At 40.0% G+C, this 24226-nt stretch overlaps 1 protein-coding gene across 3 annotated transcripts in view; it reads right to left on the minus strand.

Moving 5' to 3' along the window:
- The window catches only part of ADCY8 (adenylate cyclase 8), a 260945-nt gene that overhangs the window by 117200 nt on the left and 119519 nt on the right, over positions 1 to 24226 (minus strand). For all 3 annotated transcript variants that reach the window (XM_004047533.5, XM_019031861.4, XM_019031860.4), the window contains exons 6-7: positions 14027 to 14185; positions 8096 to 8366 (exon numbers count right to left, since the gene is read on the minus strand). In XM_004047533.5, the coding sequence (XP_004047581.1) occupies positions 8096 to 8366; positions 14027 to 14185 (430 nt within the window). The remainder of the gene's footprint in view (positions 1 to 8095; positions 8367 to 14026; positions 14186 to 24226) is intronic.

Below are 24226 nucleotides of genomic sequence, written 5' to 3' on the forward strand. Positions count from 1 at the left end.
AATTCTTCCTTTTCTTCTAATAAATACAGAGAACAGGATCTAAGAAAAGTCCCAGCTGGAATTGGTGAAGATATAGTAACCTAAATATATTCTTTGACCGTGTTCTCCAGCCCAGCCAGCCCCCACTGACTTCACATTTCCTTTTCTTCTGGTCTCAACATTTGCCAACTCAAGTGGGACTAAATCAAATTGTTGTTTGTTTGTTTTTACTACTAGGTACATGTGAGAGGCTGCCTAGTGTTGCCTTGTTCCAGGCAAACAATCATCATGCGAGGACACTCAGGCAATGAGATCCTTCTTGGTTGGGTAGGATTTCCAAAATTTAGCTGGAGCAGAATCTGGTCATTTCCTGATGTTTTCATTTAAAATTTCTAAATAGCCGTGGTGAGCAAGTGACCCACATATATGAGAGGGTGAATACATGTACACACACATACACACCTCACACATACATACACACCACACACATACATACACACCACACACACATACACATATACATACACACCACACACACATATATACACACTACACACACCACACATACATACACATATACATACACACTACACACACATATATACACACTACACACACCACATCACACATACATACACATATACACACATCACACACACATATATATACACCACACACACACACCACACCACACATACATACACATATACATACACACCACACACACATACACATACACACCACACACATACATAAACACCACACACACATATATACACACAACACACACACCACACATACACATATACATACACACCACACACACACATATATACACACTACACACACACACACCACACCACACATACATATACATATACATACACACACATATACATACACACCATACACACACATATATACACACTACACACACACACCACACACACATACACATATACATACACACCACACACACATATATATACACTACACACACACACATACACATATACATACACACCACACACACATATATACACACTACACACACACCACACATACATACACATATACATACACACTACACACACATATATACACACTACACACACCACATCACACATACATACACATATACACACATCACACACACATATATATACACCACACACACACACCACACCACACATACATACACATATACATACACACCACACACACATACACACACATACACACCACGCACATACATACACATATACATACACACCACACACATATATACACACAACACACACAACACACATACATACACATATACATACACACCACACACATATATATACACACTACACACACACACCACACCACACATACATATACATATACATACACACACACATATACACACTACACACACCACACACACATACACATATACATACACACCACACACATATATATACACACTACACACACACACACCACACCACACATACATACACATATACATGCACACCACACACATATATATATATATATACACTACACACAGACACACCACACCACACATACACATATATATACACACCACACACACATATATATACACACTACACACAGACACACCACACCACACATACATACACATATACACACTACACACATACACATCACACATACCTATACGTATACACACATCACACACATACACACCATGCACATATATCACATACATATCATACATATATACACATACCACACATACATACACTACACACAAATACATACACCACACACACACACCACATTCCTACCACACATAGACATATACTTGTACACAACACACACAGCCACACATGGAAAGCAAATATGCTTCATTGCCTGGAATACAGATAAACATCCACGAGGTCACCAACACTGACAGGAGTAGAGAGCTTTACACATGTTTATACACACCCCACACCTATACACATCACACACACATATACACACCACTCACATACACACACCTCACATCATATGCACATACACACATCACACACATACATAACATGCATATGCAACATACACATACATACCACACATACATCCATATATACACACATCTCACACACACCATACCACACATATATACATATATCACACCACATACACAGCAAACATACATAATACACATATAAACACCACACACGTACACCACATACATACCGTACACACATATACATGCACACTACACATATACACACCATGTACAAATACACATAACACACACCACACCACACACATATTCACACACACTACACACACAACACACACAAATACTCACTCATCTTCTGAGACTGACAGATGACCTGAAAACAAGGTAGAAGATGACACCCAGCATATATCTTCAGGCCACAAAGAGGGAAGCAGTGTGAACTGATGGAAAGCATGGGGCTTTTGGAGTCAGACATATGGGGCTCTAATTGCATCTCTGTTATTTACCAGCTATGTGTCCTTCAGGGAATTAATCAATTCTCTCTGAATCCCAATTTTCCCATTTGTGAAGTAGGCACATCACACTTACCCTGTAAGGTTGGTGTGAGAATTAGGTGGACAAACGTGCACACCACTCCCGACATGCTACCTGTCCCAAAGCTCTCTACTCCTGTCAGTGTTGGTGACCTTGTGGATGTTTATCTATATTCCAGGCAATGAAGTGTGTTTGCTCTCCATTTGTTACATGGAGATAGAAATTCCATCTGTGTTTATAATCCTCATGGGAAACACATTGATTTCAAGATAACAAAAATGCCTCAAATCAGTCTATTGCATAGAAATGACTAAAACATACAAGGGAGGTACCAGTTGTGTACTTTTCTCCATGTGACTCTTTCAAAAGGCCTAGCGGAGTAACAGAAACATGCCTGGATTCTCAGGCTGTAATAAATGTGAAAGGGATGGATGGGATGAAGATGATTCCACAACATATGGAAACAAATTCCAGGCTCTGAAAAGGGGCCTTGCTTCTCAAAGAGTAGCCTCAGTTCTCTTGGCATATCACTTGTCATAAAAATCCAGTTAAAATGATTAATATCCTTCACACAATACATTTTTATAGCTACATAAAAACCTTTGGTATCTTCTTGAAAATCTGAAGTCTAAGATGGATTTTTTTTCTGCTAAGTCTACTCTTGTCCCGACAGTCCATTCTTCACAGGCAGCCAAAGTGATCCCTTAAAAATCTAATTGAGATCACATCACTGCCCCACTTATACCCTTTCTATCACTTCTCCTGGAATAAAATACATCAACAAAGCTTGCAGGACGGAGGTCCCAGCCCCTTCAGCTCCATCTGTTACTCCTTTTCCCTGCTCACTATGCTCTAGCCACTTGGGCCTTTTTGCTGTTCTAACACACTAAACTCTTTTCTACCTCAGGGTGTCTGCACTGCTTTTCCTCTGTTTAGAATGCTCTTTTCCTGCTTATTTGCATGAGAGTCCTTTTAGCACTCATATTAAATCTTTAGAGAGACTTTCTCTGACAATGCCTTCTGTATGCTATATACTCCCTGGTCATATCTCTCTATTTCCTTCATTACACTTATATGTTTTGATTAATTGTCTGCATTCCTCACTCCTTTGAAATGTAAGCTCCTGGGCTGGGTGCAGTGGCTCAAGCCTGTAATCCCAGAACTTTGGGAGTCTGAGGCGAGTGGATCATTTGAGGTCAGGAGTTCGTGACCAGCCTGGCCAACATAGTGAAATCCCATCTCTACTAAAAATACATAAATTAGCCAAGGGTGCTGGCACGTGCCGGTAATCTCAGCTACTTAAGAGGCTGAGTTGGGAGAATCGCTGGAACCCGGGAGGCGGAGGTTGCAGTGAGCCGAGATCGCGCCATTGCACTCCAGCCTGGGCAACAGAGTGAAATTCCGTCTCAAAAAAAAAAAAAAAAAAAAAGGAGAAAAGAAAAGAAACATAAGCTCCTGGAGGACAGGGATTCATTACTGGATCCTCAGTATGTAGATACTTGAGTGTATGTAGATACACTTGAGTATCTGTTAAATAACAGAATGAACAATAGCTCAAGCCCAGATATAGATTTAACTCAGAGCATGCAGCAGAAAAGGAAAATATAACCTTTATGATAAGGATCCTGTTCTTATCTTCTTTTCATTTGCAATGTTGTCTTTCAACTGAGAGATTCAATGTCCGTGTTGATAACTCATTTAATAATCTAGCCTTGAACTTCCTGGATATTCTCCCCCATATGTGAAATTTTTCACTTTTGATCTACTTCAATCATCTCCTTCTACTTTTTAAATCTTAAGTTCCAATAGTCCACCTGTGATCATAAACTTCTTGCCTTCTAGTTTCCTTACTTTCATTTCACCTGGAAACTCAAGGCATGGGGAGTCTCACTGGGATCTGAGTCAGGGTTCAGGAAACCAAGGCATCAAATTAAGAGGCAGAGCATCTGCACCTGTCAGGGGCCAGGGATATAAAAGGGCATGGGTGTTCAGGATGTCCAAGAGCAAAATTTGGATACCAGAATGTGGTCAAAACAACAGTTTTAACCCAAATGGATACAGATACAGGGGCAGAGAAGACACAGCATCAAAACCAAGGGAGTATGGTCAGGCAGACAGAAACTGGAAGACTCACATAAGGGGCCAGAGATAATTATTAGTGATTTTCATTGCTCCTCCAAGCCATTTACAAACTACTGAAATGGGTAGAGGGAAGGGAACAGGGGTGGAACTGGAGTTCTTGGAAACCCAGAGCCACCTCTTACCAATTATGATGACCTGGCTTCTGACTCTACCATCTCACCAGATCTGCCTCTTTTCAATGATGTCCTTCAATCCACTTCCAATAGGCAGCTATCAGTCTTCATCTTCCTGGGCCTCTTGTCTCCATATGACTTTGCTGATGGCCCCTTCCTTCTTAAAATGCCATACTCTAGGCTTCTGTGACACCACATTCCCTAGTTCTCTTCTGACCACTTTGACTGTTTCTTCTCTGTCTCTGCCAAGGAATACTACTCTCTTTCACCTTCCAACTTGTGTTCCTCAAGGTCTGCTTGTGTCTTCTTGTTCCTTAATTTTACAGATTCTCAACAGTGATCTCTTTCACTGCCATGTCTTCTACTAACACCAAAATTCTCGTGACTATGAATACCAAATTCACATCCCTTGCACAGTTCTTTTATGCCTGAGTTTCAGAAATGTGTGATCACTCTCCCTGGATTTTTCCCAGACACTTCAAGCTCCACATGTCCCAAAGAGAATTCCTAGTCTTCCTCACACAATCTCCTATTCCAGTACTGCTTATTTTAGTTGGAAGCTCTATCATCCACGCAGTTCCAAGCAAAAAATCTAGAATTCAAACTTGACTGATTCCTCTCCCTCACTACCAATATCTATCATTTAATTCACTCATTCAACAAACTTTAATCAAGCCCTGTGATTTGCCAGGTATTGTTCTAATTGTGGGCTAAATTGTGGTAAGTGAAACGGATATAATTTCTATCTTCATTAAGAATATAAACCACTGGCTGACTTTGTCTCTAAAGTGATTTTTTTCCCCATCCCTCCTCTTTTTTTTTTTTTTTTTTTTTTTTTTACTAGCAGTAGTTGGCTTGTAATAGATGCTCAATTAATCCTTATTGAATGAATGAATACATGAGGATGTAACTATCTGAACATCTGCTATCTACATAGCACAGAATATGACACAGCAATTTGATGCCATTAAACATATTTCTAAGCACATATTATGAGTGAATAGAAGCCAAAACATCTGGCCAATTTAGCTGGAATACCCCCGGTGAAGCATTAGTATGCTTTATCTGTGTTATGCAAACACTCAGATGGTCGGGGCTTCCGTGGAATTGACTGGGTGTTTTGGCAAAGCATAGGCTCAGCCAGACCAGTCTTGATCTCTTCCAGGGACAAATTATGTCTCTGAATTGCACATATGGCTCACTGACTTCTAGAGTTAGGCATAAGTACGAACATTGAATACTTGTGACTGTTTTAATTGGCTCAGTAATTTCCAAAATATTATTGGTGGCATGCAGTTATTCATGAATATCAGCACACATTCACTGGCTCTTCAGTCTGAAGGCATCAAAATGAATTCAGATTTTTCGTGCTAAAGATGGCACAGATGAGTTACATCCAGGCAAAACTTGGGCATTAAAAGAATACACGGTATGGTTAAACAACACTAACAATCTCTAGCTAATAATGACATCTCTTATAATAGGTATTTGGTGACATCAGGAAATATCTTTAGGAAATCAGCAAATAAATATTTCAAGCATTCCTATACAATTTAACCACATCAATCAACTATAGAATAAAACCAAGAACCTCCACCTCCCTCTTCTTGGCTCTCAGTTATTAGTAGCAAGTTCATGTACAATACAGATTAGAACATTAAGGAATTATCTTAATTCCTACAATCAGCTTAACTGGAGAGAGATTTTTCAAAAATAAAAAAAAGACAAAACGAAAACTAAAACTGAGAGAGAGAACTTTATGCTGAGGTATTCAGGATGAGGCATGCATTTCTTTCTCTTTAAATAATCAGCATTCAGACCCAAGCTAACAGTAGGCAAAAGCAGCAGAGAGGGCACTGTCAGCTGGTCATGCACCCACTCCAGGAAGTATATAACACCATTATTTTATAAAACAGCAAACTGTACCACGCACACCAACTCAGAGATGGAAAGAACCTAGGCATTGCAATCAGTTATGACTTCTGTGGGCATAATTTTTGGGGGAAATTAAACACTCACAAAAGAGCTGTCGAAGACCTAAGGGTCAACTCTTGCAAGGCATGCAGCCTAGGTTCAACCTGCAGATTTTCCCAGTGGAATCTGGCCCATGCATTTTCTCATAGTTTTTCCCCCACAGATCCAGAAAGAAACCAAAGATAGCCTAGTCTCAGAGTGCCCCATCAAACTTTCAAATGCAGAAGAAAGAGGGGAGACTTTCAGCATTTTAACCTTTCCATTTAAAATTTTTTTAGGCAGACAGATTTTTCTTATCTACAAGTTAATGAGAAATGTTGAGGTCTATGGAATTTAAAAATTAACCCTTATATGTCTTTATAAAACTACAGACACTATTGGCTGGGTACTTCATGGTACTCTCAGCTGCTGCTTGGTCGAGGATCTTGTCAGAAACTGTCAGATAACAGTCAGATAAGTGTTATATATTGGCTATTTTTATTTCTTTCTAAAAATGTATAGTACAGTCACATCATTGAACTTATGTGAATTCAACTAAATGTGCTGTGTCTAAGAGGTTAAAGGGAAAATCCATATTAGAGCAGGTAATTTTGCCATGGCTCCAAGCAAGCATTCTGGGAGAACAGAATCTCTGTGTCCACCTTGGTTCTCGACCTGGCTCAGCCTCAGTTCTCTAAGTGCCTCTTGGAGTTTGAGCATCTCATTGGGTTTACTGTGATTTCAATATTTGAATAAATAATTTAAAAAGAATTTTGATTATTGGTGATCTACTCCTTATGTACTGACTTAGTAGCCCTGTCCTTCATAGAAGATGCAAATCCATGCTATATAAAAATAGAATCATGTGGGTGGCTTTGAAATTGCATGCTCCTCCTGAACTCCCTAACTCTAGGCATCACTTGGTGCTCCTTTCCTATTTCCAAATCAGCAGTGCCCTCCTGATTTTGAATCTCAGAGGGCGACGCAGAACTGATGATGGCCAGCTACCAAAAAAGGGGCATTCCCATGTACTTGATCCTCCCCTTTAGTTTAATAACAGAGGGTTTATTTTTTCCAACGTGAGTGTTTTTTTTTTTTTTGGTAAAATTACAATTCAGCTTCACATAATATTTATTTTTAGCTAGGTTACAAAAAAAAAAAGAGAGAGAGAGAGGGTGTTAGGAACCCTCTGGCATTTCTGGCATTTCCTGAAATTGCATACGAGGTTAATTTTGTCCTGAGGAGACACAGAGATAGTTTGATCATTTGCAATTATGGTGTTCATTGGAGAAAAGGTTAAAGATGAATCAGTTTTCTCTGAGGTGTCTGGACTGGAGATGCACACGAGCATGCATTCATGGCCAAGCAGAAGGAGGAAGAGAGGACTTACATTCTGTTTCCCCACGATATTATCAAAGGGCAGTTCAGGGCTCCAGGATCCTTCAGTGAATGTGGCCCCACTGTTTCTCCGGTCCGAGGAGCTCACTGACTCCTTGACGATATCTTCAGGCAAGGACAGCAGACTGTCCTCAGGCTGCTTAATTAAGTAAGTCTCGATATTATGCTTCCTCAGGAATTCATTCCTCTCTTTACCATGACCCTCTTCCACGTTATAGTCACCGTTGAGACAGTCCAGCGTGGCTTTGGAAATGTGAATCCTCCTGTGTGTAGAAGGCATAGGTCATTACACACTCCTGATGTTGCCTGCAAAGGCTATATTTTTTTTGACCTGTACAAAACCAACACCAGGGTTACACATGGGTATTATTGGGACATGTCCTCAAGGACAATACTTGTCTTCCTAAAAAGTAGAAAGAATAAAAGAAAATAGAAGCATAAATTCATGAGCACAGTATCACGGACATCGTCCCAAGAGACACTGCTGCCTCTGATAAAATACAGCCCTTCTGAGCCACACCTAAGCACATCTTTTGGCTTTTCTTAAGATTGTCAGCCTGATCCCAGCAAACTTTACAAAACAGTGATTTTTTTTTCAGTCGTGTTGATTATATTGGAAAAACAAGTGCTGCAATTGTTTCTGAACCCCAGTGGCAATCATTATCCAAATCACCATGCAAAAACAGTTCTTTCATCGTCTTGGAACCTGTCCTATCATTTCAATCTTCATGTATTTGTAACTTGTTTCTCCAACTTGTCTATATTCTTCTCAAGGGTGATCCTGATAAGTCCATAGGGCTGCACTGAGGGTCCTTTGGGAAAACCACTGTAGGGTACAATTTCCCCTATAACATGTATATTATAAGGAGCAAAGAACAAAGCTGTGGACATGTGCAGGCTGGCAGCTGGCTGGGCTCACTCACAAGTGAAGTGACTCATGGCTGCACAATTGTCAGCCACTGTAGCTCATGACTCAGGCTTCTTTTTTAGCAAAATAACATATGACATCAGGGCCTTGAGGATCAAACTTGATTCATGGAAATTTCACATGGTAAATTCTTCTGGGGAAGAGTTTTTCTGTGCTCATAACTGTCTAACTCAATCATACTACTTATTGTGTTATAGTGTGGTCTGGGTAGACTAGCAAGGTAAGGTGGTTACAGACATGGACTTCATTGCTAGATCTCCTGGATTCAAACCCTAGCTCTGCCACTTGCCAGCTGAGAGATCTTGGGCAAATTACTTAGCCTTTCTATCAGTCCATTTTCTTACCCATAATATGGGAAACATAATAGCACCTATCTCTGACTATCATTGTGATTATTCTATGAGTTGATTTGTGTAAGGTAGTCAAAACAGTGCATGGTACAACATATACACTATAAAAGCAAATATGTAAGTTATTAAGAGTATTCTAAAAAATGCCATTGTCATCATATTACTGTTGTGTATTCCATGCCTTCTCAAGGCTTACAGAAGACTATTGTCAGGCCTTCTGAATAAGGCCTCCAAGCTTTCATTCTCTGGCTCTGTCACTTCAAAGCTCATTTTCTGACACTCCTCTAATATAGCTCTCCTACGCTCTCTCCAGCTATTCAAGTAATTGGCAATTCTCCAGATTCAATGTACTATTTGGTGCTTACTAACAATTTCCTACTGTCCAATTCAGCTCAAAAGTCATTTTCCTAAGTTTACTTTAGTATTCATTTGAATGAAAGAACACTTAATATTTTGATTGGCTTTTGGAATGCTAAGAACAATATATCCAAGTAAACAGAAAAGTTTTTAAAAAAATTTTAGAGTGGCTTTTAAAAATGCACTGTAGTGGCTCATGCTGAGGAAGCCGAGACTGGTGAATTGCTGGAGCTCAGGAGTTTGAGACCAGCCTGGGCAACTTGACAAAACACCATCTCTACAAAAAAATACAAAAGTTAGCTGGGCGTGGTGGTGCGTGCCTGTAGTCCCAGCTACTTGAGAGGCTGAGGTGGGAGGATCGCTTGAGCCCAGACAGTTGAAGCTATAGTGAGCCAAGATCATGCCACTGCACTTCATTCTGGAGGACAAAGTGAGACCCTGTCTTAGAAAAAATAAATAAATTCATTAATTAAATAAAATGCAGTTTACTTTTAGTATTAGCTCTGCTACTCCCTCTCATCCTTCTAACCCATTCTGCTAAATCCCTCCTTACAGAAAGAGTAGTTCATTGCAAAGAACATGTAAAAAACCAGAAACTACAAGCAAATCATTTCTGATAATTTAAGGCATGTTCTCCACATCTTCCACATAAATATCTTGATTGATTTCAAGTGCAAGATGTTAAAAATAAATGTGTGAAAGATGTTTTCACTCTCTTGAGAAATGTGCTGAATAAATACAAAATATTCCCAAGATGCATTTTGTTAATACATATGAACTCAATAATATTGACCTGGGAGAATAACAGATCGTTTGACCTTCCATGAGATGGAAGTCCCCATCCGCTTTCTCAGATGAATCTGAGTTAAGACTGGAAGCTTACCTTTTCTCCTAGACAAAATGAACCTGGTAGGAGGGTTTTCTAAAGTACCATGGTTGATTTTCTTTTAAGATAATTAAGTTACATATCAACCCCTTTTAGCATTTCTCTGGATTCTATTTTTATTATTCTGTTGTCAGTATGCAGGGGGACAAATACTTCCATGTATTAAATCAATATTATGTTTTCACTAGTGAAAGAGATCCTTGCCTTCACTGATTCTTCTGCTGAAGTGCTAATCAATATACACTTAAATGTTTTGGTAGAAACTGGGTTTTAGATGTTTCTTTTCATCCTTGCTACTAACTTCAGCTTTGGGGTAAGACATTTGCAGATGAGATTCTGAAGATTGCATTTCTTTCTAAGGAAATGTGTCAGTTTTCAGGCATTTCTTTCTAAGGAAATGTGTCAAGTAAACTTGGCATTTTTTGATAAATTTTAATGCTAGGATATAATAAAAGTAGTCATGATACTAAATTAAGACCTAACAATTGTGTAACTCTTGCTTTGCATAAATGTTATCTAGTAGCCAAAGATGTTACTGTTTGCCCCATGGATTATCTCATATAATTTCCATTCTTTCAACAACCTTAGGTATTAGACAATTCTTTGTCTCCTTTTGCAGATGCTGAAACTGGCCCAGAAGTAACAAGTACATATTTGGCCCCAAATCATATTAGTGGTTAGTGGCAGTGCTGGATTTAGACAAGAACTTTTACTTTCAGTGTCTCTCTACCACCCTGGAACTGTATTATATGGTAACTACTACCAGCACCACCACAATAAATATTTACTGAGTACAGGACAAAGGACTTTATATGCATTATTTCATTTAACACAAGTTCAAAAATGGTGATCTTCATGGTGTGGTACTAAGGCCAGCAGTTCCTATCAGGAACTGGTAGAAAGCATCATCTTGAGTTCCATGCCAGACATACTGAACCAGAAACTTGGCGGTGGGGCCCAGCAAGCTATGGTTTAATAAACTCTCGGGTAATTCCAAGGCTGAGGTTTGAGAACCATTCTTCTAGAAACCCAAGGCTCAGTGGTGTTAAAGAAGAAGACAATAAAAAAGTGGAAAAATATAAAACAATATCAAACCATGGTGAGTCTGGAGTCCCGTTTTGACATTCCTGCATTTTGCACATTGACAACATCCCATGGCTAAGCAGAGATGGATACTGAATAGAAGACTAGACTACGTGCTTTATAAGCACTATCATATTTGAAACTACATTTTTAAGGCGGATAATGTTTTCAGTCCAAACTTACAGTGAAGAAACTGCGAAGGGCATGAAGTACTTGCCACAATCTTCCAGCCTTCATAACTGGTAAGTAGTAAACCCACGGTTCAGACTCATGACTCATGATATTAAAAATAAGGGTGTGAAAGATGATTTAAACTCAGTCACTTTTCTGTTTCTTTTTACAAATTATTTTATTCGTTTCTTTTCTTTTTCAACTTTTATTTTAGAATCAGGTGGTATATGTGCAGGTTTGTTACAAAGCATATTGTATGATGCTGAGGTTCGGGGTAAGAAGGAACCCTCACACAGGTAGTGGACATACTACCCAACAGGTAGTTTCTCGTCCCTTGACCCACTCTCTCCCTTCTCCCTCTAGTAGGCCCCAGTGTCTATTCTCGTCTTTATGTCCATATGTACTCAATGTTTAGCTCCCACTTAGAAGTGAGAACATGTGGTGTTTGGCTTTCTGTTTCTGCGTTATTTAAATTAAGATAATTTCTTTCAGCTGCATCCATGTTGCTGCAAAGGACATGATGTCATTCCTTTTTATGGCTTCATAGTATTGCATGGTGATGTGCTGATTTAAACTTGGTCACTCTTCTGTTTCTTAATGTTATTGAGAACAATAGCTAAACTGGCTTCCAGATATCAAAGCAGTATCTTACAAACCCCCAAAGCATATTCTAAGGTTTGCAAAAGGAATCTATTGAGTATATGGGCAATTCCCCATTTGGTGATGCTTTTAATATGCAGGCCTGGAAACACAGATGAATTGGCTATCTTGTTTGTCTAAATTCAGCAGGTAGTTACTTGTGGGAAAATCCTAAAGAATGGAAAGATTTAAGAAACCCAGCAGTGACACATCAGACCTTCCTCAATTCTAAACCTGTCTGGCAAACAGCCATGACACACCACACAGAGTGAAGGATCCCCATGAGAACAGTAACTGACCTGGGGTGTCCCTGCACAGTGTACAAAAAAAAAGTGCTTCATACCCATTGCCTGAGATAATCTTCAGAGGAGACCTGTGAGGTGGATTATGCCCATTATAGCAGATGAGAGAACAAACTCTCATGGAGGAGGAAAATAAGTTCACAAGGTAGCAAATCATAAGTAGTATTATCTCTCTTCCTGCAGTGAAGAAAGTTGGACTCAGAAGTTAAGCACTGGCCTGAGATCACACAGGTAGAGTGATGCAAGCCAAGTTCACACTAAAATCACACGCCAGGTGCTGTGCATGCTATACATAACTTGCTGAAGATAATAGAGTTTAGCAAGGGGCAGAGTGGGAATCCTAGTTACTCTGATTCCACCTCTTATTGTCTTTTTCCCCCATGATAACATATTACTTGATATTAAACATAATTTGCAAGGAGTGATGGCACATACCAGAGAAATCTGTGACTCCAAGGGCAGTTCTAGGGGGTAGGAAAAGGAATATGTGGAAGTGCTCTCTCTCTCTCTCTCTCTTTCTCTATCTCCATCCATCCATCCATCCATTCATCCATCCATCCATCCATCCATCCATCCATCATCTTTAAGAAAGAGAGGCTGCAGAAAATCACACTGGCTCACATATATCTGAGACCTTATTAGGTCCAATCTGTGTAAACAGAATCTTGACACAACTTTTCAAGACTTACCTTAGTTGCAGTGGCCTTTGCAGACCACTAGCACCTTTGGGGGTCCTATGTCAACCAACCTTGACAGCCAAATTTGAAGAAAGAGCCTGATTTCCTCACTGAGTCCTAGATCATGCATGGAAAGTCAGTAGGTCTTAATCATGGCTGCCCATTACAATTCACTGAAGAACTTAAAATAGATTCTGCACAGATTCTGCTTTAAATAAACTGGCACGGGGTCTGGACACTAGTATTTTTTAAATGTTCCTTTGGAGATTCGAATATGCAGCCAAGTCTAAGGACCAATGCTGTGCAGGGCAGAGACCCGAACACCTCAGTGTTGTTCCACATCCTTGTTGCCTCTGATGCATTTTACTAGATTTTAGAAGCTAATAGTTGTATGATGTTTCAGTGTCTGGTCTCCTTCCAAATAATTGCTTCCTAGATCTAACCCTGAATTTCTGTACACAGGAAACCCACTGTCACAAAATAAGCCAATGACAACCGTTAAGCATGAAAAGGGCTTTGCTTTATCTTACCCGGGGATTCCTCCAGATTCGAGTTTGTTTGCAATATCCACATCCCAAGACCAGACATCAAACTGCCACTTCCTTAGTCCCAAAACACCGCACAGCACCGAGCCTGAGTGGATTCCAATCCTCATGTCAACATCGTGTTTTGTCCTTGACCGCACATACCTGTTGACATAGGTAAATGGAGAGACACATGTGTAAGACCAGAGTGGGCATCCTTGGCTCTGCACTTTCTTTTCTTTTTTTTTTTTTTTTTTGAGATGGAGTTTCGCTCTGTCGCCCAGGCTGGAGTGCAATGGAGCTGCAACCTCTGCCTCCGGGGTTCACGCCATTCTCCTGCCTCAGCCTTGATGGTCTCGATCTCCTGACCTCGTGATCCTCCCGCTTCGGCCTTGCAAAGTGCTGGGATTACAGGCGTGAGCCACCGCGCCCGTCCACCTCTTCACTTTCAATGTCACCCCTTCCATGAAGCCTTCTTAGGTTCTTTAATAACTAGAAAGAATCTCTGAACATCCTTAGCCTTTTATCTGTACTTTTAAGGGCTCTTTGAAACCCTCCTCCAAAACCTGCTGTGTAACCTCTGTCTCAGGGAATGGCACCAGCATCTTTTTCTACCCAACATCAACCTGTGATAGATTATTGATTTCATACTTCATTACACATTCCATTTCCAACCAAAATGTCAACTGTTTCCTTCTTTCTAGCCCTTCTGTGACTTAGTTCAGACCACCATCATGCCTGAGTCTGGGATCCCTGCCTCAGCCTTACCTCCTTCCAGCCCATACTGTCATGGTTTCCAGCTGCTCCTTCTAAACACAAATGTGACCTCATTACCCCATCACTCTTTTCTGACCTACTACTTAGAGCTGTGGTCTCTGAAATAGAGTGTTTACATCCCAGGGCTGAGCTGGGTCATCCATTGAGATGCAGGAAGAAAATGTTAGAACTTCCATTCACAGCTTTTGTTACTTATGTTGAAAAGCTTTACAAACATTTGATATATAGATTGATATTGGAAACTTAGGGGATACATGTCTGGTCATCCTCTGACTGTAAGTATGGAGGAGGCATCTTGAGAAGACAGAAGAATTTCTACCATTGGATGATTTCCTGTAGTCATGAGCGTTCTTTCTTTCAGAGTATTTTGAACAATTTTAGTTTATGATTAAATGATGTCATTTATGCAGAAAATCAAATGGTAGAAGATAATACTTTGTAGTAGAATTACTAGAAAAACCTTCATTGCCCCCTAATGCAATGATTATGTGCCTTCAAAATGCTTAAAAGAGTTGTCAGACTTAAAGGTGAGCTATTCATTTGTCTTTGACAGAAGACAAGTGTTCCAAATTTGCTGATATTTTTGTGATAATAAGTCGCCATTAATATTCCTTCTAGCATATATTTGAAAAAAACGCACAAACTTGCTTAATTTATTTCTTCCAACTCAAGATGATGACTTAAGAATGAGCAAGAAAGTAACTGATTTTTAAAGAAATTGATGCTCTGAAGAAAGCATTTTGAGAATGGAAGTTTGGAAATGTTTCCATCTTTTTAAGAATTTTGTTGTAAAACCAAAGTTATGTTATATCATCTATCAAAATTCTTAGAGCTGTACATTTACTAATGTTTAAATATCTTCTAAATGAAGATTTCTGATGAGGTCAGAACCCATTTATAAGGGCTTAAATCCATTTATGAGATTGGAAAACATTTATAAGATATATGTTTAGCTCTGATAGCCACTGAAGCCTGGTATAGAGATAAATTGAACTTAAAACCTGACCTTTACGTTACTATATCACAAACTATTAAAATTTTTTTTAAAATTTTTAAAATACTTTAATTTACAGTATTTAATTAAATACAGTATTTAATTAAAGTATTTTTATTTTCTCATTATCCTTTAAAATCCCTATATTATGTATATTTTATGGTATATATTTTTAAACATATGAACATAATTAATAGAATAGTTAATAAATACAATTTTATTAGATATGCATATCTTCATATAATTTTATTAATAAAAATAGGGGATCAAAATATTTAGATACTACTGGTCTATAAGATACAATGGAAAATTCCTAGTCTGGCACACAAAATTCCTCATGATCTGTCCAGTGCCTTAGTTATTCTTCTCATTCCTCATGCACATATTAGACTCCAGCCATCCAAACAACAAGTCATTGTCTGAACCTTGTGTTCCTTCTTTCCTCTCTGGGACCATGGTGCTTCCTCAATCTGGAATGTCCATTACCTCTTTCAATGGAAGAGCTTCTACTCCATCTTTTAGAGTGAAGCTTGGTTTAACTCTGGCCAGTAAGCTGCCCTGATTTCCAAGTCTGACTATGTACCCTTCCCTGTGTTCTCATTGCATCCTGGGTGAACAGTAATTAGGGTGCTGTGTTATAATAATCTGTCTCCTCTAAACTAATTGAGAATGGGGACTTTGAACAACTACTCTGTATGTTCCCATCTTAAGATTGTACTGTATCTGGCACGTGGTTAACACTTAGCAGGTGTTTACTGAGTAGGTGGATGGGTGGATGCCTGGGTGTCCAATACTTTCTATTAATGTTCATATATATCCAAGCTTTTTGGTAAAGAGTATAAGGTCCTCGAAGGCATTATTCCTGCCTGAGGCAGCCTTACATTCCTCACAGCCTGGAGCATCCCGCTTTTCATGCAGTAGGACTTAAGACATGCAATGTCCTTTTTTAAAAGAAAAAAAATAAATAAAGAATGAATGAATGATTCCATGTACTCAATTGAATCTTTGCAGTCTCTGTTCTTAAATTGTAAGGTAATGCAAAGCTATTTACATAAGAAAGTAAAGTTGAATTGGGTTGAGAATATGGAAATATTGTAATAAATTAGACATTAGGCAGGCAACCTGTGAACATTAGAAGAAATGCTTGTAACTAATGGATGAGGTTTTTCTTGATCTTGGTGAAGTTCCTGGTTTCTGGGTCATTGTTTTTACTTTAACTCCCAAGTTAAAAAGCATATGGTACTTTATATCTACTGACAATGAAAACTGTAGGAGCCATTTAAAAAAAATTGACAAGGCAAGAGAAGAAATGGAATCCAGCCTTTGAAAGGAGCACATCAGTTTCTGAGGCACTTTTCCAGTGAGCTTCTGTGCAGGAGGTCATTGAGAGGAGTCATTTGTGCTATCCACAGCCATGCCCACTACTATATTATTCAAGTATATAGTAGGATTGTCCTCCCTGCATACTTTTTTAATTTTTAATTTTTGTGAATACATAGTAGGTGTATATATTTATGGGGTACATGAGGTGTTTTGAGGCATGCAATGTGAAATAATCACATCATGGAGAATGGGGTATCCATTCCCTCAAGCATTTATCCTTTGAGTTACAAACAATCCAATTACACTCTTTTAGCTATTTTTAAATGTACAGTCAAGTTATTATTGACTATAGTCTGTTGTGCTATCAAATAATAGGTTTTATTTATTTTTTTTCTATTTTTTTCTACCCATTAACCATCCCCACCTCCCTCCTAACCCCCCACTACCCTTCCCAGCCTCTGGTAACCATCATTCCACTCTCTATGTCCATGAGTTCAATTGTTTTGATTTTTAGATTCTGCAAATAAGTGCAAACATGTGATGTTTGTCTGGATATTGATGTTACTTTTGACCACTGAAATACGAGCAGAGGTAATATGTGTCACTTCTGGGCAGAAGCTTTAAGACCATGATCAACCACAGTCTTTAAAATTTTTTCTCTCCTGTGTCACCATCATGAGTCAAGGAGCTCCTGATGAAGCCTTCTAACCAGGGTCCTTGAATCAGGATAAAATGTTATGATATCCTGCTATCACACCCCCCTCCTGTAATAAAGTGTGAATGAAAAATAAACATAAAGTGTGAATGAAAAATAAATGTTTACTGTTTTAAGCACTGAGATTTTAGGGATGTTTGTTACTATCCTGACTGGCACAATCATGAGTCCCAATTGATGTTTTCCTTATTACACTGTTATCACTGTAGTATGAGGGTTAATATCACAGACTTTAGTGCTAGACAGCCAAGTTCTCATCTTGTTCCATCACTGACTGGTGACATGAACTTAGAGAAGTTATTTTACTTCCCTATAGATGCTTTAATCTCTGCATGGATAAAATGTTAATAACGTTGTCAAGATTAAGTGAATAAACACATGCAGGGAGTTTATAACAGTGCCTGGCCTATAATAAGGACTAGTTGCTTGTCTACTCTTTATGAAGGAATTGTAGCCTGAGAAAGTAAAATGATTTTCCCTATGGCCCAGAGCTGGTAAGTAGGATTCCAGGACTAAACTGGTACTGTTGTGTTTTTAAAACCCATACTCTTTGAACATGTGATCCTGGGCACATAGTTTAATCTGACCCTGAGTTTCAATAGTTGTAAAATAAGGCACTACCTGATTGCTTCACACATAGAACTATTGTGAGCCCCGAAGGATATAATAATGGATGTTAAAGTGCTTTGCCAGCTAATGGTGAGAGACTACTAAACAGCACACGGCACTAATGTCATTAGGCAATTAACATCATACAAAGAATGCACTGGAGCATCTTAATGAAAAGACATTTAGGTGATTTTTATTTTCCTCTACAAAACAAGAAGCATAGCAAGAAGACTTCACATTTTTTTACTGCATAGCTTTCCTTTCTCTTTCATTTTGTGTCTGGGATTTGACTTAAAGATAAGAATGAAACTATGTAAAAGTAATTAATAATTTACAGACATTGATACTCATTAGTAAGGCTACTTTGTGGTTGCAAAGAACCGCAAACACACACAATGGATTTCAAGATCAGTTCTTGAGGGGAGGACCTCGGAGCATTCTTGAAGCTAAAATGGAGACAATTCTACTCTTAGCGACAATTCTTGTTCAGTTCTTCCACAGCAGAGCCCCAGGGATGTTTTGCTGTGCCTAATCAGTCACAAATTAAGAGAAAAGGACTATAGATGACATCTGCACCTTCTCTTTCTTCTCTAGACACTCGGGTTCTGGAGGGCAGGGATGCCACCTTCCATTCCCACTTAGCTCAAAGCTCAGCACACAGACATAGTCAGTGCTGAAAGTTATTTATCAAGTTAATGGAGAAAGCTCAATGGCTTTCTGGGTTCACAGGCCTTTGGCTGTTCCAAGATGGATCTAAGAGTCCCAGAGAAACCACTGAGTTGCCTTAGAACCTGCTAGTTGGGGAGGGGTGACCCCCTAAACCTCCTCCTTTCAAACAGAGCAAATCTACTTTCTGTTCTTCATGGTGAGATTCCATTCAAAATTTCTTTTAAATAAAATCACATGTAATTATCATTATTATTTTTGCTCACCTCTGTCTAGCTGGGGACAAATCATACAACAATTAACAATCCAAAGATTGACAACATTATTTCTTTTAACTGAACTATTAAGGAAGCATGTTACAACTGTAAGGTAAAAAATGAAGGACCTTAGATTTTTTCTTTCAACTTAAATGCTTCAAAGGGTTCTTTTTAGACAATTAATCCATAGAAGTTGCTAGAGGAATGACAGGACGCATAACTCAGTAGCAATCATTGATCTATACATTAGACAGGAATTCCAATGCTGTAGGGGCTAGAGCAAATTACACATATTTCCCCAGCAACACCACACAGGCATAGAACATGCATTAAAGCAGGCCCGGATCTGACGTCACACTTCTCCATTTACTGCTTGTGGATGTCAGGCTAGTTGCTTTAGTCTCAGTGTCTCAGTCTTCCCAGGTGCAATGGGGAAGAGAATTGGTCCTCTGTAGAGGTGTTAGGATGGTTCATAAAATAATGTATGTAAAACACTTAGCCTGATGGATACTGAACACTCAAAAATAGTACTTAGTACTAACTTTTGGAAGTAATACCATTTTTCAATTGCACAGATTGAATTAGACCAATAAAATGATGAATTGATCACTTTACCTACCTTTTCTGCTAAAACTCTGCCTACGTCAACTCTATTCACACAGACATAGCTTCAACCAACCCATCAGCGGCACAGTTCTTAGGCATAAACTGGTCTAAACAGAGTGAACAATGGTTACAATTTAGGCAGAATTGATTGGGCCCCAGTCACCCGGAAAAAACGGTGCCCTTGAACATTCCAGAACAAAGGAAAGGCAAGGGAGTTAGTTATGGAGGTCAACTACGTTCATTGCCCAGGGTGTTTTGTGCAGCTATGGAATCATCTTCATAACAAACCTGGGTATCACTATCAGAGCCATTTTACAAGTGAGAGAACTGAGTCACGAGAGGTATATTGCTTTAAGTCACACAGTTATTGATGGACTAGTTAGAATTTCACCCCGGGTGTATGAGCCTGAACCCATTGGTCCATTTCTACTTCCCTGCATGGCTTCTTTGAAGGGAAATACAAAAGGAAGTATGTGGACTACTGGGGTCTGAGCTGACTCAGCCCAATATATGGACACAGTCTCTACAGATTAATCTCCAAAGCCTCCCTTCTTATAGATCTGAGTTTGCTGAGGGTACTTCAGGAGTCATTGTGGGGTAGGGACTGCCATTGTGGTGGCCATGGAGCCCAACTTTGCCTTCAACCCTGATCCATTCTACTGCCTCTGCTGGACTTTAGTATCAGCCTGCCATATGAAACGTAGGGTCCATCTGCTTCTTAAAATGTTTGAAAGCCACCATGTGTTGGGAGCAAGCCCCTCAATGTCTGGCCATAAACTGCCCCCAAAACTGGCCATGAATAAAATCTCTGCAGCAATGTAACATGTCCATAATGGCCATAACGCCCAAGCTGGAAGATTGTGGGTTTACGGGAATGAGGGCAAGGAACACCTGGCCCACCCAGGGCAGAAACCGCTTAAAGGCATTCTTAAGCCACAAACAAAAGCATGAGCGATCTGTGCCTTAAGGGCATGTTCCTGCTGCAATTAATTCAGCTCATCCCTTCGTTTCCCTCAAGGGATACTTTTAGTTAATTTAATATCTATAGAAACAATGCTAATGATTGCTGTTAATAAATATGTGGGTAAATCTCTGTTCGGAGCTCTCAGCTCTGAAGGCTGTGAGACTCCTGATTTCCCGCTTCACACCTCTATATTTCTGTGTGTGTGTCTTTAATTCCTCTAGCACCACTGGGTTAAGGTCTCCCCAGCTGAGCTGGTCTTGGCACCATGCTTACCCTGACATGAAAGTTGTGATTTCACAAAGTGCTTCCCAATTCATGTTCTCATTTTGATAGCCACAGTGACTCTGAAAGGTAGATGCCTATCAATATTATAAATTTTGATTTTACAGATGAGCGAACTGAGGCTCTGAGAGGATTAAGATACGGTTATTACCTCTCCTGTGCCAGGCCTTTTACCTTAATAACCTCATTTCATCCTCATTTCCACCACAGGCTACATATACAGCTCATCCATTTATTCTTTCAACAAGTGTCTGTTGAAGAACTCTAAAGATGTAAGCAGTGACCCAAACAGACAAATGAAGTTCTGCATTCATGGAGCTTACATCAATGTGGTTTATTCCCATTTTACAACCAAGGAAGCTGGAGCCCAGAGAGGTTAAGTCACACGGGTGTTAGGTAATGCCAGACTCCAAGCTGAATGGTGTTTGGATACTTTGCTGCTGCTTGCACTCCCTTCCAGTGGAAAGGTAATGGGGAAGACCTAACTGCACTCACATTCAAAAGCAGGGTGGATCTAGGGAAAGAAAAGTGAGAGCAATGGTGTTCTTGAAGATGAAAGCGTTGCTGACCCTTCCTGCCTTGGTGCCCCGGAATCTTAGAAGAACAATAGAGACCAAGTCAGGACAGCAGCTGTGCGCCAAGTCAGCATTTCCTTGTTGATCCTGCTCAGGGGAGTTCTGAAGTTCTGAATTCTGGATATTTTAGGACAATTTATTTCCTGAAATGGCCCTAACTCAGGGGTGAGGGAGGCACAGGGAGTTTGTGTGTGTGTGAGTGTGTGTGTGTGTGTGTGTGTTGGGGGTGAAACCATTGGTGCTTCTTTTATTCCCGTTAATTTCCTCTCCTTCCTTCAAGATGCCCCTTATTGTATAGTGCATTTCCTTTTCCAACGTGCCCTCTGTCCTACCTGCCTGGAAGCACTCAGCATTCCCTAGCAGCCCACATCTGGCCCTGTAGCCTGGCCTGCTGCAGTGCTTCACTGCCTGCATTCAAAACCCCAAACATTCTGGGTTGGGGACATAGTTTCTTTTAAATACAACTGGAATGTTTTTTGGAGTTATTACAATTTTCAAGATACATACATAGGGTAATACTCAGGGATAAATATTCTTATGATTCTCTGATTTTGTGTGGGTCTTAATCAACTCAGGCTGCCATAACAAAATTTATAGACTGGATGGCATAAACAAGAGGAATGTATTTCTCACAATTCTGGAGGCTGGGAAGTCTGAGATTACAGTGCTAGCAGGATCAGGTTCTGGTGAGGGCCCTCTTCCTGGCTTGCAGATGGCTGCCTTCCTATTGTGCCCCTACAAGGTGGAGAGAGAGAGCCAGCAAGCTCTCTGGGGTCTCTTCTAATAAGGGCACTAAGCCTCATTTAAACCTAATTAGCTCCCAAAAGCCTCATCTCCAGATACTGTTATATTTGTGGTTAGGGCTTCAACACAGGAATTTGGGGGGATAAAATTCAGCCCATAGCAGTGTGATTTATTAAATGGGGAGTAAAACCTATTTTTTAAAAAAAACTATATTATGAAATATATTTTAAGAGATTATTCCCATTTTAATTAATTTAAAAATTATTTGTTTTGTTTCTTGTCAGTAAAAATAAACAATGTTGGATAAAATTTTAGATGTCAACTTAGAACTGTTTGAGGGATGTAGCTTTCAACATTATTTTAGAGAGTATGGAGCAAAGAGTTTGTAAATCACTGTTCTAAAAACCAGAATGAAACCCTTCCATTGGACAACCTCTAATCCAGTGCTATAGAAATTGTGTATCCTGACCGGGCGCGGTGGCTCACGCCGTAATCTCAGCACTTTGGAAGGCCAAGGCGGGCAGATCGCCTGAGGTCAGGAGTTTGACGCCAGCCTGGCTAACATGATGAAACCCCATCTCTACTAAAAATACAAAAATTAGCTGGGCATGGTGGCACACGCCTGTAGTCCCAGCTTCTCAGGAGCAGCTGAGGCAGGAGAATCCCTTGAACCCGGGAGGTGAAGGTTGCAGTGAGCCGAGATCACGCCACTGCATTCCAGCCTGGGCGACAGAGTGAGAGTCCGTCTCCAAAAAAGAGAAAGTGTGTATCCCATTAGGTGTTCCATGAGAGAAGTCTCTGTTTAAACAGAGCTCTGTGGGACTGGTCAGTATCGCATGTCCAAACTGGGAGAGTCATTTAACCCGAAACTTCATCTACCCTTTTGCTGTTTTTTAACATGGCCCAGACACTTAACAGTTACAGGCTCATGTGGGGAGTGTGGGGAGTCCTGGCCAAAGATTTTTGTGTGCATTATTTAACTCACACACGCACACACACACACCCCCCACACACATGATGTATGTTGTGATGGGCTATGGCCAGGCCAGCTGTAGGCACATAGATACAGTGAGAGCAAGAACATGGCTCTGTGTCAACAGGAATTTCATGTAAAGGGGTTGATCTCTGAGTGCCAATGTGGCCTCTCTCCTAGCCTGCAGAAGAGTGGGTGCAGAGCTTGAGGGTTGGGCGGGTAAATGTTTAACAACTGTCTCTTTGGGAAGAAAAGGTCCTGATCTGTGATGTCTGTCAACTTCTGTGGTGTCACTATTTTTGTCATGGATGAGTTCAAGCTTCCAACTTGAGGTCAACTGGCTTGTAAAATTCCTGCAAGTTTAACAGTTGGCTTTTGCAAACAGACAGGGGCTGACCTAGGCATATTACTTTTTAAGGCTTGTGACTGGGTAGTTTTCTCCTCCTAGGGGCAGCTGAGACCACTGCAATTCACTTCCCTCTGTATGGAACAGAGAGGGACACCACAGCCCCGCCCACTTCCTGTGCCCTTACTCCTCTGTGCTTTGTGTCTTGCTTGTTTCTGTTGTGGCAATGAGCTGAAGTCACTTCAACTATCCTCCAGTATTCAAACCTGGATTAGTCCTTATGGTGTGGCCTTCCACGTTATTATCCCCATTTCCTCAGGAAGAAACTGAGATTCAGCATGTTTAAAATTCTTGGAAGTAGGGCCTGGTGCAGTG

The sequence above is a fragment of the Gorilla gorilla genome, chromosome 7, assembly GCF_029281585.2.
Source record: "Gorilla gorilla gorilla isolate KB3781 chromosome 7, NHGRI_mGorGor1-v2.1_pri, whole genome shotgun sequence".
NCBI lineage: Eukaryota > Metazoa > Chordata > Mammalia > Primates > Hominidae > Gorilla > Gorilla gorilla.